Source organism: Python bivittatus, unplaced genomic scaffold, assembly GCF_059951505.1.
Source record: "Python bivittatus isolate LINGU-HERP-01145 unplaced genomic scaffold, Pbiv_v1 ctg000020_np1212, whole genome shotgun sequence".
Lineage (NCBI taxonomy): Eukaryota > Metazoa > Chordata > Lepidosauria > Squamata > Pythonidae > Python > Python bivittatus.
In genome coordinates this window covers 104,769,098-104,786,812 of record NW_028277030.1, presented here as the reverse complement: position 1 = coordinate 104,786,812, position 17,715 = coordinate 104,769,098, and the positions used below count along the sequence as shown (strand labels likewise).

The 17,715-nt window shown below is 37.8% G+C and overlaps 1 protein-coding gene across 1 annotated transcript in view; it reads left to right on the top strand.

The window, feature by feature from the left end:
* ALK (ALK receptor tyrosine kinase) overlaps window positions 1–17,715 on the top strand; it is a 632,586-nt gene that overhangs the window by 204,467 nt on the left and 410,404 nt on the right. The window contains exon 3 of the mRNA XM_088145791.1: window positions 14,930–15,088. Coding sequence (XP_088001917.1) covers window positions 14,930–15,088 — 159 coding nt within the window. The remainder of the gene's footprint in view (window positions 1–14,929; window positions 15,089–17,715) is intronic.

Sequence of the window (17,715 nt, the reverse complement as noted above, 5' to 3'; positions counted from 1 at the left end):
AGGTCAATGACACCCTTCTCTCATGTTTTCCAGGCAATTGAGATCAAGTGGCTTGTACCTGGCATTACAGAGACAATATGTAACAATCACAAATAGTAGCCATCAATAGCTACTATTGATACTCCCTGACTCTTGTCTAGTTCACTTAAAAACTGAGCCAACTTCATGGCTATCAATATATCTTTAGACAGTTAATCCCACAAGTTAATTATACATTGCGTGAAAAGGTACTTCCTTTTATCTCTCCTGAATTATTTGTCATTTAGCTTTGTTGGGCAACTCTAATTTTAGATATCTGAGAAAGGGAGGGAAAAATATCTCAACATCCAACATTATTTTAGATACCTTTGTCATGTCCATGAGGATGGTAACTATATTTATGAAATAAGCAGATACTGACTACCTGGGAGATATGATAGATCTAGACAAAATATTAAAATGCACAAACATTGCACTAAAAAAGATATATTGCCAAAGACATGGTTTTCCCAGGTGTAACATATGGCTCTGAAAGCTGGATCATCAGCAAGACTGAACAAAGAAAAGAAAAGAGGTCTTTGAATTGTGGTGCTAGGGGAAATTGTTGAGAATATCTTGGACTGACAGAAGAACGAATCCTTTAATATTACATGAAAGCAATGCTGCTCACTGGAAACACTAATAATGAAGCTAATGCTTAAACAACCTGGACACATAACACAAAGGCAAATGTCATTGGAGAAGATCCTGATGCTTGAAAAAATGTGTTTAGAGATTTGCTTAGCTTCCATGCTGATGATTTTTTTTTACATTTTTCCATCCTATCATCATCATCATCATCATCATCATCATCATCATCATCTAACTCTAGGCAGAAAATATATCTAATATTCCTTTCTCCTATTTTCCCCACAATAACAACTTCGTGAAGTGAGTTGGACTGAGAGAGAGTAACGGGACCAAAGTCACCCAGCCAGCTTTCATGCCTAAGGTGGGACTAGAACTCACATTCTCCTGGTTTGTAGTCTGTTCTCCCAGACTTGGGATAATGTGTTTGTGGAGACCTAGGTGATTAGTTGTTATTAAATCTGTGTGAATGTTTAGATTTTTTTTTTTTAAATTTTAAGTGTAAGCCAGCCTGAGTGATTTTGCAGTCAGGCAGCTTCCAAAATAAACCAATAAAACTGAAAAAAAAAAAAAAAAGCTGCCAGAAGACAAAGTGGCTAGATACTATCACTAAGGTTACAAGAACTCAAAAGACAGTTACTGGCAGACATTCCTAACAAAGTAATGTCCATTGGGTCATAAAAAGTTAGAAGACACTGAACAACAGCAAACAGGTGCTTTCTTAGTCAGCTTTTTTTAAAATTAAAAAGCCCCAATCACTGTAACCTTTTCTCCATTTCTTTAATTGTTTTGGTTTGTTTATTTATTCAATTTCTATGGCTGACCATCTCAAACAAGTGACTCTGGGCACTGAGCAATCATAAAATCAGTTAAAACCAAGCACAAATACCATACAAAAATAAATATATAGCAGCCAAGAAAAATTATAATCATAGATATCAATATAATCAGGAAATGGGGCCTTTAACACACTCAGGTCAGGTCCAGGCACATAACCAGGTTTTCAAGGCCTTACGAAAGGCCAGCAGGGATGGGACCATCCTAATCTCTGGACGGAGGATGTTCCAGAGGGCAGGGGCTACAGCAGAGAAGGCACGTCTCCTAGTCCCTGCCAGCCGACATTCCTTGGCTCACAGGACCCGTAACATGCCCAACCTGCCAGACCAAACTGGATGGGTAGAAACAACTGGGAGAAGACGAGCTCTCAGGTAACCCAGTCCCAAGCCATGAAGGGCTTTAAGGGTGGCAACAGGCACCTTGAATTGCACCTGGAAACATACTGGCAACCAATGCAGCTCATGCAGTAGCAGTGTTACGTGTGTCAAATATCCAACACCATTCTGTGCCAGTTGAAGCTTCCAAATGCTCTACAATATCCTTTTGGGCTGTGCTGACCAGAATTTTGCACAGTATTTGGGGTTGTCACAGCATTGACTTCTATCAGTATATTACAATATTGACAGTTCTGTTTTCTGTTGTTTTGCTAATGATACTCAAATGGAATTTACTTTTTGTACTTTACCACTGAGACATTTTTTTCACTGAGCTATCCAATCTTTTCTGGCCTGTCTTTTTTCCTGAAGTCTCTAATTTATTTTGAATGTTCAGAGATCTCGACCTAAAATTACAGATGCAAAAAGAAAGAAAGAAAAATGAAAAAGCTGCAACTTGGGGATTTTTTTAAAAAAAACTAAAACCAGCAAGAATTTTATTCCATTAAGAGAGACGATTTGATCATGCCTAATTCAGTTGCCCAGTGAATTCAGTAGGACTTAAGTCATGATTAACTTATCAAATTCATTTTTGTGTTTCCTAAGTACAACAACTTAAACAGAAATCACTTCCTAGTGAGATGGGCAGTGACCAAATTTGAAATAAAAATAAATAAAATTTAGTGCTGAACCAAAACAATGAGCCAAAATGGCCCTTCTCATTTTACCAGAGAAGAGACATATTGGCCCTTTTTCAGAGATGAGAGAGAAATGTAAGAAATGTTGCTGTCATCTTAAAAAAACAAAAACAAACCTCTACAGCACTCTCTCTGGAAAAAAAAAAACCACACTTCACAAGGTAGGAAAAAATTATTTATTTTTACCTAATTGATTTTTAAGGCTGTCCACTTGTCAATGACTTTGGGTGGTTTACAGAGGGTTAAATCATAGAGTTGGAAGGGATCCTAGAAGTCATTTAATACAACTTCCTGGTCAGTGAAGGATCCACTTAGAACAGTGTTTCTCAACCTTGGTAACTTTAAGATATGTGGACTTCAACACCCAGAATTCCCTAGCCAGCATGGCTAGCTAGGGAATTTTGGGAATTGAAGTTCATGCATCTTAAAGTTGCCAAGGTTGAGAAACACTGACATAGAACAACTCTCACAGATGACAATCCAGCCTCTGTTTAAAGACCTCTAGTGAAAAAGAATTACCACTTAATGTGGTGGCCGGTTCCCCTGGGTGACAGCTTATACAGTCAGGAAGTTCATCTGAAGGTTAGCTAGAACCTCCTTCCTTGTTGTTTGAACCTATTGGTTCTCTCTGATCCTCTGGGGAAATACAGAATAAGTCCAGTCCTCCTGCTCTTGACAACTGTTCAGATATTTGAAGATTGCTATCATAATCCCCCTCAGCCATGCTTTCTGTAGGCTAAATATGCCCAAATCCTTTACCCGTTCCTTATAGCACTTGGTTTCTAGATATGTTCCAATTTGTCACTGTCCTTTTTAAACTACATTGCCCAGAACTGGACACAGTACTCTAAATGAGGTCTGACCAGCAAAGGAGAATGGAACAATTATTTATCTTGATCTGAACTTTATGGTCCTGTTAATGCACTCCAAGATAGCATTTGCCTTTTTAACAACTGCATCATACTGTCTGGCCATATTTAAGTTGCCTACAAACAGAGTAGGTCTTCCTCATCCTATACTCATACCTTCCATTTTTCCTATGCAGATGCAGAACTTCACATTTCTCCTTGTTAAATTCCATCATTTCAGTTCAAGCCTGCCTACATCTTTTTGAATCTTGTCTCATATAAAGCATTAGCCACTCCCCCCAGCTTTGTGTCATCTACAGGCTTGATTAGGTTTCCCTCCCTCATTCAGGTCATTGATGAAAATGTCAACACTAGGCCCAGGACAGAGCCCTGTGGAAGTCCACTCAATACCTTCTTCAGAACTAGAGCCATTAAAGAACACTCATTAAATGCAGTCATTCAACCAACGGTGAGCCCATCTAACAGTAGTGTCATCTGGCTTATATTTTATCATTTTATTCAGGAGTATATTATGAGGCACTTCCTCAGAGGCTTTGATGAGGTCCTGGTATCTGATCTATGCTTGTTATGCTATCAAGGATGAGATAAGGCTAGTCTGGCACAATTTGTTTGTGACAAATTCATTCTGGCTCCTGTAATTCAAGCAGGCCCATCCAAGTATTCACCAACATGCTACTAGAAGATCCTTTCAGAGATCTAGTCCAGCATAGATATCAAGCTGACTGGTCTGAATTTCCCTGTTCTTTTTCCCTTTTGAAGGTGAGGATGTCATTTGCTCTCCTGAAGTTTTCTGATAGTTCTGCGATCACTTTGCTACTTCCTTCAGTACCTGGCCCAGAAGATTTGGATTAATTTTAACTAGCTAAATTCTCTCTCACCCTCTTCTTGACACAAATTCTCCAGGAGTTTGCCAAGATTATCTAAAGTGGTCCTGCAGTTACTTCTCCTACTTCCTTCAATACTCTGAATATAATCTATCTGGCCCTGGACACTTGGATTTGTTTAAATTAGCTAAATTCCTACCTTCTCCTTATTTATCCTAAACTGCAGTTCCCTTGTTCACTTACTGGCTTAACAATAGCCAGCTATTCACTCTATTTCCCTTTGAGAAAAGACAGGCACTAAATAGACATTAGTAAGTTCTGGCCTCTTACCATTACCGATTTCACTATTTTCTCATCTCAGTAGATTTATACCCGCCTTGCCTTGCCTTGCCTTGCCTTGCCTTGCCTTGCCAACATATCCAAATAATCCTTGTTTTTTGTTTTTTTGTTTGTTTTTAGTATCTCTTGTAAGCCTGACCTCATTGTGAGCCTTTCTGATAGGATTCTTACAGTTTCTGGAGACTATCTTGTAATTCTTCTTTAGTTATGTTCCCTTCCTTCCATTTTCAGTCCATTTCCTTTTTTCTTTTCAGAATTTTAAAAAGCTCTGCATGTATCCATTCTGGCTTCACCTTTTCCCACTGTTTCTAGTATAAATTGTCATAGTATATATCTGTAAAATTTACCAAAATATACTATACAGATACAAATATATTTACATATAGTCATATAAACAGCACAATCAGCATATCACACACACTGTTATACAAAGTTGTTCAACACATAAAAGCAGTTATATTTTTTTTGCAATTGAAGTGGCTTATAAGCCTAAATAAATAAATAAAGCATTTATCATCCTCATCGATGACATTTCTTCTTAATTCTGCCTAGATCACAGCTAAATCACATCTGGACACATTTATTCAGCTGTGATTTGTACAATAAAGGAGTGTTCAAATCAATATTTAATTAGTTTCTAAAATGTAACTACTTCCACAAATATTCAAAGATCAATCTACAACAGAATTATGTTTTTAATATGTATATTTTGTGATCAAAGTTGAATGCTATGTTTAATAATAGATTTTAATGCATGCATTTTTTTCTTTTTTCCTTTGGTTTGTCTTTCTTTTTCTTTTTCTTGTTGTCTCTATGTGTATACAGTACTAAAGCTATAAAAATAAATACATAATTTAAAATGTATATTTTTAGTGAAAATTATAAATACCATATTATAAATAAATACCTTCATCTCTTCCTGACAACATTACCAAATGCTACATATTAGCAAAGTTGTGTAAGATTCAATAAATTATTTCTTTAAAAAGTTAATTCAAATCTTCTGCATAAGGAATGAAATAAAGTATTTTTAAACAGTTTTAGATACTAATACTAGTATAGTCTGGAAATTCTTTCCACCCAAATTTCATCCTGCATTTATTGTTTAGTTTAATTAGCAAATACTACTGCACTAGACTTCTTTCATTATTATTCTGTTAATTTCCAGTTTTGAACCATGCCTTCTCCCACCTTATATTTAATTATGTGCAACTGACCAAATTGGGATTGATATAACTCTATATGATTGTGTTGTCTTTCCTCCCTCCCTCCCTCCCTCCCTCCCTCCCTTCTTTGAATTAGAGTGTATTTAAATATTAGAAAAGTACTGTAAAAGAAGACTAGTACAGTGACTGATAGAGTCGTACACATCATGACATCAGATTAAAGCTCAGGGGACAAAAATGGCTTTTGGGGGTAGGTTCAGAACAAAAGGAAGTGAAAATAATTGGAAGTATACAAGCTGTTCAGTGAAGATGGTAAAATCCTAAAAGGTAACAAAGAAAAGGCAGAAACTACTCAACTCCTATTTTGGCTTTTTCTTTCTGAGAAGATGGCATTGTTCCATTAGGCAATTGTGAAGGGAAAGGCTGAAGACAGAGATTTATATGAACATGGGCAGGGAAGACCTATTTACTTGGAATGAATTTAAAACTGCAGGGCCAGATGAATTGCTTCCTGGGCTACAGAAAGAACTTTCTGGTGGCCTCATTGAAGCTTTATGTATTATCTTTTAGAAATCCTGAAAAAGGAATGAAATACCAGATGATAGGAAGAAGACAAACATTGTTACTATTTTCAGAAAGGGGGAAAAAGAGGATCCAGGGAACTATATAGCAATCAGCCTCATACTGCTCATGGAAAGATTGTAGAGCTGATCATGACTTGATCTGCTGTCTGTAAGAATCTTGAAAACAATGTGATGATTATCAGAAGTTGGCATAGTCAAGAAATAATTCTGTTAGACTAAATCTTTTTTTTCCTCCAGCATATAACTTATTTAGTAGATTTGGGATTGCAGTAAATATAACTGGCTTTCAGCAAAGCATTTCACAAAGGATCACATTACAGTCTGATTAGCAAGCTAGTTAGGTTTGAAAGGAATGGTATGAAAATTAAGGGGAACCCAAATGTGAATTAAGAAAAACACATGCAAAGAGTGTTTGTGAATGGTTCCTTATCAGGGGGAGGAAATATCCATGATAATTCAGTCCTGGCTGCTGTATTGTTCAACATCTTTATTAATGGCTTAGATGAGGAGGTGAATGTTTTAAAATTTGCTGAATGCTCAATACTGAGTGGGAGGCCTAATACTTGAGAAGTCAGAAAAAAAATTCAAAATAACCTTGATTTGTTATAAAAATAGACTGAAAATAACTGAATAAAAGTTCAGAAAGAAATGAATTTAGGAAATATACAGATAAAGAATAGGATTACCAAGCTTGGTAATAGTACCTCTCCCAATAGAAGAGATAATCCTAAGAATACCTGTAAAAAGGAAATTGGAATAGTAGCATGATTAGAAGCATGAGTCAGCAATGTGATGTGGCTGCAAAAAAGAGTAAATCCAATGTTAGACTGCATCAATGGAAATATAGTTTCTAAATGGGAAGTAACAGTTCACTTTATTCTACCTCACAGTATTCTATACGGTCAAACCCCACTTTGAGTAATGCATATAGTTTGACATCACACTTGAAGAAGAATTCAGAGAATTGAGAGAAACTGAATTCAGAGAAATGAAAATAGGCTCAGAGAAAAGCAACAATATTATCAGGGTACTGGAAGCTTAAACCTTATGAAAAGAGATGGAAGAAACTAGAAATGTTTAGACTTAAGAAGAGAAGACTAAGATGGGATATGGTAGCATTCTTCAAGTGCCTGAAAGGATTTCATATAGAATAGTTTTTTTTTATCCCGCCTTTATTATTTTTATAAATAACTCAAGGTGGCAAACGTACCTAATACTGCTTCCTTCTCCTATTTTCCCCACAACAACAACCCTGTGAGGTGAGCTGGGCTGAGAGAGAGTGACGGGCCCAAAGTCACCCAGCCGGCTTTCATGTCTAAGGCGGGACTAGAACTCACAGTCTCCTGCTTTCTAGCCTGGTTAGCCTGGTGCCTTAACCACTAGACCAAACTGGCCAAGACCTTTCTTTATCACCTCAGAAAGCTGGACCCAAATAATGAGTTTAGGTTACAGAAAGGCAAATTCCAGATGAAAGTTAGGAAAAATCTTCTAATATTCTAACAAGAACAATTTGACACTAGAACCAATTATCCTCAGAGACGATTGAGCTCCTGTTTAGTGGATATGGTCAGGCAGAGCTTATTATTATTTTTATTATTATATTCTTATCCTACCTTTTTAGTATATAACTCAAGGCAGCAGACCTACCTAATATTCCTGTCTCCTATTTGCCCCACAACAATGCCCTGTGAGGTGGGTTGGGCTGAGAGAGAGTGACGGGCCCAAAGTCACCCAGCCGGCTTTCATGCCTAAGGCAGGACTAGAACTCTCAGTCTCCTGGTTTCCAGGCCAGCACCTTAAACCACTACACCAAACTGATTGGACAGTCACCTGCATGGACACTTTAATTTGGATTCTTACATTGAACAGATGACTGGTTTCAGTGTCCTTGGATACAAAGGAAATTTGGGTACCGGTTTTCATTTTAGAATTAATAACTGAAAAATAAATGTGTCACTTCTCTGTCATGAATTAAAAGCTTACATGCATTATAAATTAAGTATATAGAGGTTAGACAGGGTTAATAGAGGTCCCAAGGCTGACTGAGCAGAGTTCTTTCAAGAAAGCAATTTAACAGTATCTCCTCCCTAATGCATATCTCTGGATATTTATTTAAAAGGTCATAGTTTACAAAAAATGTCTTAGCATTGTCTCTCTTGCTTTAGTTATACAAACATACAATTCCAAGGGACAATGAAAATTACAACCTATTGGTCCTTCTTTTGGAAGAAGACAGTGACAAACCATTTTCCTAACACTGTCAAAACCTGAATGGAGAATAACTTTACCCTTTATTGCTCCTTGCAGTAAGAACCATGTGCCATATTTTGGCCAGGAGGATATGAATTTGTCAAGATAGCTCAGGCATAATCATGAGCCACTAACATCTTTTTCCCAGAATACTTCAGAAAATCAATTTAAAAAATCAGATAAACTCTACTGTTTCAACCAGAATTTCTCAACTTTTCCAAAAATGTTGGATTTAAGCTCACATGGTCATTGTGGCTGAAGGATTACAGAAATCGAAGACCAAAATATCTGGAGTGTATAGAGGTAGAAAAGCCTGATTTAGAATCTAGACTTAGTAAATATAAGTATATTAGAACATGGATATGTAGTTAAATTCAAAGACCCATACAAAACATTTGCAATCTAGGTAGAAGCTTGTAATCTTTGCATTGGCTTTGATAATCCTTCAGAAAGTTAGATAATTTGAGTTTTCTGGATGGCTCACTACTAATGTGTTGATTGTTTTACATAGAGATGATTGATTGATTGATTGATTGATTGATTATATGCCATCAAGTTATTTTCGACTCCTAGTGACCACATACTTTCTCCATAATGATCTATCCCTAATGTGTTCTTTCAGGTCTCCCAACAGTGCACTTATCACCACCATAACTGAGGCATAGAGATATATAGTACTAATTTTTCATATACTGTAGTTTTGAGAGTCTGGCTTTTAACTGTTACTGAGATATTATTCAGAAATGCTAGAAAAAAAATACACGTTTGTTATGGCACATTTCAGCAGTTGTCAATAATCATCAGGAAGGAGTTATAAATCACGGTCAGCTTATAAATTAGATTTATGATACAGTTGTATTTATGAAGTGTTGGACATTGTGATCATTTAGGGCCTTGAAATGAGGGAGGGAGGGCAGATTTCAGTTGTGAGGAAGGAGAGAAATATAATGGGAGGAATTGTGTGGTCCCTCTGGGGGAAAGGAAGAAAATCAGCAATTTATTGCTGGTCTCTGCTTCTGTCCCAGCTGCCTCCTCCCTGGTTCCAGGAGGCTGGATAGCTGGTTATCTTGGTCTCAAAATGCTGATGGTAATCACCAAATCCATTTCTAACAAGACCGCATTCATCCATATTTTGGTGATCGACAGGTCTATGGACTGGTGTGTTCTACAAAAAACTGGATGAGTGAGGGTGGGAATGTAGCCCTCCTAGGTGTTGGGTGCTTTAGCAGCCACAGCATCAAGGCTGTAGGGAGGCAGTTTAGGAATTAGGGACCTGTTGGGGGTCCTGCTTCTGTACCACTCACTTTGCTACCTGGCAGGATCACTTCCTGAGTTCCTGGGCCTAAACTTGATTTTGGAATCTCCCTAATGGTTGATGTTGGATAATTTCAAACACCATGCCTTGGGGCTAGTGTCTGGGAAGACTTAGGAGTTCATGGCCTCCATGTCAACCATGAGCTTGTCCCAGGTAATTTCTGGCCCAAAGTACACAGGTGGGCATATGTTGGACTTGTTTTTGTTTCAAAGCAGATGATGTGTGAGCTGAAGATGGACTCTTTGCTGTTGTCAAGTCACTTTCTGGTCCATATGAGATTCTTCATTGCAAAGTGGGTGAATCAATTAAGATGCTCCACCCTAGGTTCCTGATGGATTATTAATACTGCTAGTATTAGAAGATGAAGTTAGATCAGCATTCTGGTAATTACCTAGTCAAAAGTGTCAGATTCAGCCGGCGCGGCACGGCTAGTTTTTTGCCCAGTCACAGTGAGTCAGTCCTACCACCCGCTCGCAAGCCGGGAAAAAGAGGAAGTGAAAGCCACGGCTGATTAATGAGCCACCTGGGACCACTTAACAAAAAAACGCAGAGTGGATGTTTTGTATTGACGCTGATTAGCCGCGAGCGCCGAGACAAAGGGTTGAGCAGCGGCTTGCAGAAAAGTGATCAGCGCGTGATTGGAAAACCTCGGCTTTGTGCGCAACTGAAAGAACCAGGAGGAACCACGACCATGTCAGCAGGGCAGAGCAATCAAGGGACAAAAAGAACTGAACTGAATCTGCCATTTCGGTGGAAGGGGGGATTACACCAAGAGATTTGTAACATAGCAACGAGGCAAAGCAAGGGAAGGGGGGAACTATAAATTGTATCACAAGATGTGCCAAGCCAGTCCTGGCTTTGTTTGTAATTACATACGTTACACTCAAGTAAACTTCTTTGTTGAACGCATGTGTCACAAGAGTTTCTGGGTAAACCTTACAAAAAGGCTACAGGAGTTAGTTGAAAATCTATACAAATACAGCAAGAAACAAAAGAAAAATCTGTCAAGGTTCTAACCAAATCATGTCAGCAAATCTGAAGAATGGCATAGTAGCCAACTGGAAGAAGCCAATCTACATAGCAAAGAATAAGACTTAACAGAGTGTACGAACTGTCCTGTCCCAGGCCTGGGACAGAACACACACAGGCACACAGTTCAAAAGCTTTATTTGATTTGAGTAATTGCAGCAGCAGCAGGCAGGGCATGTATGCAGATGCATGCAGTCTCAAATAGTCCCCAAATCCCTTGGAAACTTACAAGCAAGATCCCAGTAAGCAGAAGTTCCAAGCAGCAGGCAGAAGTGTCATCAGGGCACAGTCCAGAGGTCGTAGAGTCATCGTAGGTCATCAACCAGTTCAGGTTCAAAAGCACAGAGTTTTCATAGGCAAGAAACAGGCGCAATAGACAGAGGTTTCAGTAAATGGAGTGGTTGTTCCCAACAAAGGCTTGCTTGCTAGTGATGGCTTTAAAATAGACCCCCACCAGGTGCAAGCCATCACTGGTGGGAATGCCCTTGCATTGCAAGGAGCCATGCAGACCTCCTCTGTTCTGCCCTTCACTCAGCTGTATGTGCCTTAGGACTGGGAGGAGGTCCTAGATCAGACCCTTCATCTTCTGCTGCTTCCAGCTGCTCCATGGGCTCTGCAGCCAAATCAGCCCCAGGTGTTTCCCTGCTGTTCTCTGAGGCAGGCTGCTGTTCAACATGGTCCTCTGAAGTAACCACCTCAGAGTCAGAGCTGGCCATTACACAAACTATCGTACAATATTTGTAATTTTCATGCTAGCTAAATAATGCTTAAGATCATCCAACACAGATTAGAACTCTAGAAGAAAAGGGAGGTGCCAGATGTTCAAGCTGACTCTAGAACATGAGACGTTATTGCTGATGCACTCTGGATAATTGAGAAAGCCAAAGAATGCCAAAAAGAAGTAAATATGTACTTCATTGATCATAGAAAGGCTGTTCTTTGTGTCAAGCTGTGGAATGTGCATACTAAACTGGAATCCCAGAACATCTCATTGTCCTCATGTGAAACCTACAGATAGGTCAGGAAGCCACAATCTGGACAGAACATGGTGAAATAGATTGGCTCCAGGTTGGCACAGGAGTGAGGTAAGGCTGGATACTCTCTCCTTACTTATTCAACCTATATACTGTATATATATTGAGGGAAGCTCTAATGGAAGAAGATGAGAGTGGTTTTAAAACTGGAGGAAGAAACGTGAATAACCTGCACTATGCTGATGATGCTACTCTGATAGTTAAAAATGCAAAGGGTTTGTAAGCTCTAGTAATGAAAGCCAAGAAGCACAGTGAAAAAATGGGACCAAAATTAAATATAGAGAAGCCCAAACTAATGACGGCAGAGGATGAGATGGTTAGATAGCATCACTGAAGCAATGAGCATGAAACTGCGCAAACTCAGGGAGCCAGTGAAGGACAGGAAGGCCTGGCGCGATATGGTTCATGGGGTCACGAAGAGTCGGACACGACTTAACGACTGAACAACAACAACAAACTAATGACATCAGGGAGAACAACCAGCCTTAAGATTTATAATAAAGGTATTAAAGTGGTGGATAGCTTCTGTCTTTTAGGATCAGCCATCAACAGTAAAGGAACAAGCAGTCAAGAAATACACTGCAGACTAGTAGTACAGCCATGAAAGCCTTGGAAAAGATATTCAGGTGACGTGATCTTATGAAGATAAGAATCATGCAGGGAATGGTTTTCCTTTTAACCCTCTATGGAAGTGAAAGGGTTATGAAGAACAGGATAGAAAGAATATTGACACTTTTGAATTTTGGTGTTGGAGAAGACTCCTGACAATGCATGGACAGCCAAGCAAAGAAGCAAATGCATCATTGAACAAATTAACCCAGAATTCTCACTCAAGGCACAAATAAGCAGGGTTAATTTATCATACTTTGGACACACTACATTATGGCCTAGCTCTCTGGAGAAGTCTATAATGATATAATGTTGAAGGAAAAAGAAGAGGATGACTAGCAGCAAGGTAGATGGACTCAGTTACAGCAGCAGTGGGTGCATTGTTGGAAGACCTGAAGGACCAAGTTGGGGACAGATAGTTCTGAAGAAAATTTATCTGTGAGGTCACTAAGAGTCAACACCAATTTGATGGCACATAATCAAACAAATTGTGATACATGGTTTTAGTTTTGATTTATTATTTTATTGATGATGCCTATTTATCCTGTCTGTTTTTAATCCAAGTCATGGATTTGGGGAAATGTAAATCACTCAGAGTTGGTTTGATTGGATTAATTTATAAGACCTGCAGTCATTCAATCAATAAAATAACATAATACAATCAAACATCATGCTATCTCTTACTATGTGGAATAAATTTCTGATTAGAAAAAAAGTAACCTGTGCAAAAAATAAAAAAGAACATTGAGGGATTCAAGCTATATTCTGTTATAAATTCGGTTTCAAACAGAGGGCAAGAATAGAGACAGTGCATAGGATATTAATATTTTCAGGAATTGATTAGACTGAATGTTTGAAGACAAAGCAAGATTACTCTTCTGTCCTTAACTCTGTATTCCAGAAGTTAATGAATTTAGTGGGCACAGAGATTATGTTTCAACAGCTAGGATTTTGGTGAGTAACCTACACCCCTCCCCATTTGTATGGGGAGAGAGAGAGAGAGAGAGAGAGAGACCACGTGTATGTAGATGACATACAGGCTTGCTACAAGCACATAGCTGATGAGCACATAACATCGGGAGAGGAGACAGGGTGTGTTCAGCCTGTGTAGTTCCTGGAAGTATGAAAGGGACGAATGCCTGTCCTTCTAAATACATCTAACAAGTTTGTTTTCTGTAACCACCTAGTATGAAGAAGGAACTATGACACAGTCATGGAAAGTGATAGTATATGGGAAAGGAAATAAGAAGGAAAAATGCAAAAAGGTTAATTTGTTTCACTTTATTGTTGTGCAGGTGATTTATCTGAATTAGATCACAGAAAGGCCAGGGGCATTAACTTTAGGATTAAAAGGTATGATAGCTCCAAGAGAATGGGGTGAACATCATAAATGTAGACAGGCTGGAAAGAAATTAGATATTTAATAGGGAAACTAATTGAAGTTTTAAAAATGTCTTGCCTGGTTTTACTATTGTCAACTTCAATTATTTGGGTTAATTTTATCCCAGGACCAGAATAATAGATGTCAATGAAATCTTCAAACAACACATTTTCTCCCCCAAGCCCCCAAACTCTGAATTTTCTGATCTAACTGAAGACTGAAAGCAAGCATAACTGAATCACCAGACAAAGAGAAAGAGTGAGCGAAAGAGAGAGAGAATATCTAAGAATCTTCACCATTTCAAGTAAACCTACCACATTCCTCTTGAATAAATTTCCTCACTGGCAAAAGGAATAAGCATGCTGCGTTAAAATGAGTTTGTCCTGCATACTCTTTTACCTGTTGCTTATTTGTTTGTTTGTTTGTTTGTCACATTTATATGGCTGCCCATCTCACACAAAGTGACTCTGGGAAGCATACAATAAAACCCACCCTCAAAAACATACTACAAAACCAGTTAAACACAATTAAAACAGTAAGCAAAGATAAAAACAAAACCACAAGCAAGAGAATTTACACACTTTTGTTCTTGTGCTCCTCTTTGTATTAGCCATGTCAATGAGGGAGAAGACAAACATGAAAAGAGCTTCATAGAAGTGGGGTATTAAAATTATAAAGCCATTCATGCGATGCATTTATTATTATTATTATTATTATTATTATTATTATTATTATTATTATTATTATTATTATTATTATGCCACCTCTTCATACACTTAAAAAGCAAGGAAGAATCTTTCCTAAATCTTACTTCTAGTTATATATAAATGTTTTCATTCTCAGTAGATGCTTAAATGGAATCATGGGGAGAAAGAACCACCATTATCTCTGTTTATATAGTATTGTTTAATAATACAGAATGATCAAAAAGCAAAGGAGGAAAGGGATATGAAATATTCTGATATTTGCTAAATCTTAGAATGTTCTCTTTCTACTTTCCTTTTTTCCCCCCAGTTTTTGACTGCAATTTTGAATCACCCTGTGACCTAGAATATTCCCCACCAATGAGGGAGGGCCATAACAGACCCTGGCATAGACTAACTGCAGATGAACTCTCACAGCTTAATTTTCTGGATGGTCCAGAAAGAGATTACTCTGAAGATTCTACAAAAGGTAAGTGCAGCAAAATAAAAATCCATGTAAAACAAAACAGAAGAGTGGACATTTTTTGGTTGCAATGGGGTTAGTATTTCAGTTGCTTGGAAGTAAAGAAAAGGAAGCTTTGGTGACTTTACATTCTGTTTTTCAACAAATGGTGGTGTCAACGCAATAAATTTGCTATGAATGCTTGCAAAAGACCCCTAAACTTGAGGATTAGTTTTAATGGAAGACAGGCTAAACACTGAAATAAATAAATTAATTAAAACAAATTAAAATGTAGAACAATAAGAACAACAGCATGCAGCTTCATCCGTGACATTTTAAATAAGTAGAAGTGTTCCTTATGCAATGTGATAATCCACCTAAACCACAGGTATTTCATTTGTAGTGGGTTTGGACAATTTCTTAACAAACGGATATTATTATATGAGAATTTAGTTATTGCTGAGATCTTGCAAACAGGGACAAACCATGGCAACATTAAGCAAACAGGTTGTCATAGGATAATTGCAATATTCAAACAGCATGAAAATTTGAATTCCCCCCAACATCTTTTTTTCCTCCTGAAGCATTAAAGATGCTTAAAGATTCCAGATCAACAGCAGAATATGGAATAACAATTCCAGTTCTGGGACCATGCATATTCTGGGTTCTAGAAGATGCATTCAAGGTTCTTCCAAATTTAACCATCGTATTCCAAATTTAACCGTCTTTAGACAAGGAGGAGTGCTGCGACATAGTTGTGGGACTTGCATGTGTCATCCCATTTACACAGCCCTGTATGAACAAGATTTCTTTCTTTCTTATCTGCCTTAAATGCCATCACTTCAGGAACTAAAGACTGGATAACAAACAATAAATTCCCTTGTAGTATTGGCCTACACCATTTCTCCCCTTTCTGACAAATGGGCATAATTAGATTGTGTTACTTTATAGGGCTGGCAAAGCTTATCTTTCTCAGCCACCATTCTGCTTTTTGTAACATTTTTTGTTGTTTAGTCGTTAAGTCGTGTCCGACTCTTCGTGACCCCATGAACCATATTGCGCCAGGCCTTCCTGTCCTTCACTGCCTCCCTGAGTTTGCTCAGTTTCATGCTCATTGCTTCAGTGATGCTATCTAACCATCTCATCCTCTGCCGTCCTCTTCTCCTTTTGCCTTCAATCTTTCCCAGCATCAGGGTCTTTTCCAAAGAGTCCTCTCTTCGCATTAGGTGACCAAAGTATCTGAGCTTGAGCTTCATTATCAATCCTTCCAATGAGTAGTCAGGGTTGATTTCCTTTAAGATTGACTGGTTTGACCTCCTAGCAGTCCAGGGGACTCTTAAGAGTCTTCTCCAGCACCACAGTTCAAAGGCATCAATTCTTCGGCGCTCAGCCTTCTTTATGGTCCAGCTCTCACAGCCATACATTACTACTGGATTTTGTAACATATGTATAATAATAATGTACTTGGCAGGTCTTGGCAGAACAAGTTTTTAAAATTTAAGTTTAAAAGCTTAAAATCATCAATTTTTTAAAAAGTAATAAATATTATGAGTTATAAATATTATAAATGGCTGTCTTTGCTCCTGGGTCCTACCATTTGTCATAGCTACCTCAAAAATCTGTTTTTCTGAATAGTTTTGTTTAATTTTAGGATAGAGGAAACAGTCACTTCCCTTCAGGAGGAAAAAAAATCCTTCTTCAAATTTCTGTTGTTGTTAGGACTGTTCATTAATTAAAAACAATGAAAAGCAGAAAAGGGTTTTTCTTACAAAATAGACAAACTACACAATTTTGTTGTATCTCCAGTTCTATAAAGGTTAGAGAGTAGGTCTTTTTTTCTTTAATGAAAACTAGGATTTGGGGATTATAACTCATTGATGGAGGCTCTGAAAACACCCAGAGTTAAAGGTTCTTCTTGTAAACATTTCAGTGACTTCAAAGTACTATCTGAAAAACGAAACATTATTTGAAATCACTTTGTGCAAACTCAGATCAAACAAACTGGGAGTTTGCCATTAATAATTCTTACCTAGTGAAGTGAACTCTGGCAGTATTCCTTCAACTGAACTTCAGTCTTATGATCCACCATTAGTTGTTTCCCTTTGTGTCTTTTAAAAATTACTTAGAATTTTTGCTTCTTCACCTACCACTTCTTATTCAAATTTAAATCATTTTTATTGCAACTATTGGCAGAGAACCCTTATGTGTGGTCTGCTTTAATCTGGAATTATTAAGCACTGTAATTTCCACCCCTACTGCTTGCTTCCTGGAAATGTGATTCCAATTCAATGCCTCCCATTTAAATTTCATTCATAGATTGTGAATAAAAGATGTAAGTAACAAAACGTTATTCTCCTGAACAGTATTCCCTTGGGTCTTAATTTGTATCTCAGGTTCTCACCTCTGAGTTTTTATTTGCTATGAGATACAAGAGACTACCCCCTCAGACTGCAGGTTGTATTTATTTTATTGCTGGATGAATTAAAAATGTCTAAGTAATAATTCTTTATTAATTATCAGTAATCTTCAAAAGAAGGAAGGAAGGAAGGAAGGAAGGAAGGAAGGAAGGAAGGAAGGAAGGAAGGAAGGAAGGAAGGAAGGAAGGAAGGAAGGAAGGAAGGACAATTGACTAAAATTCCATTAAACAACACATG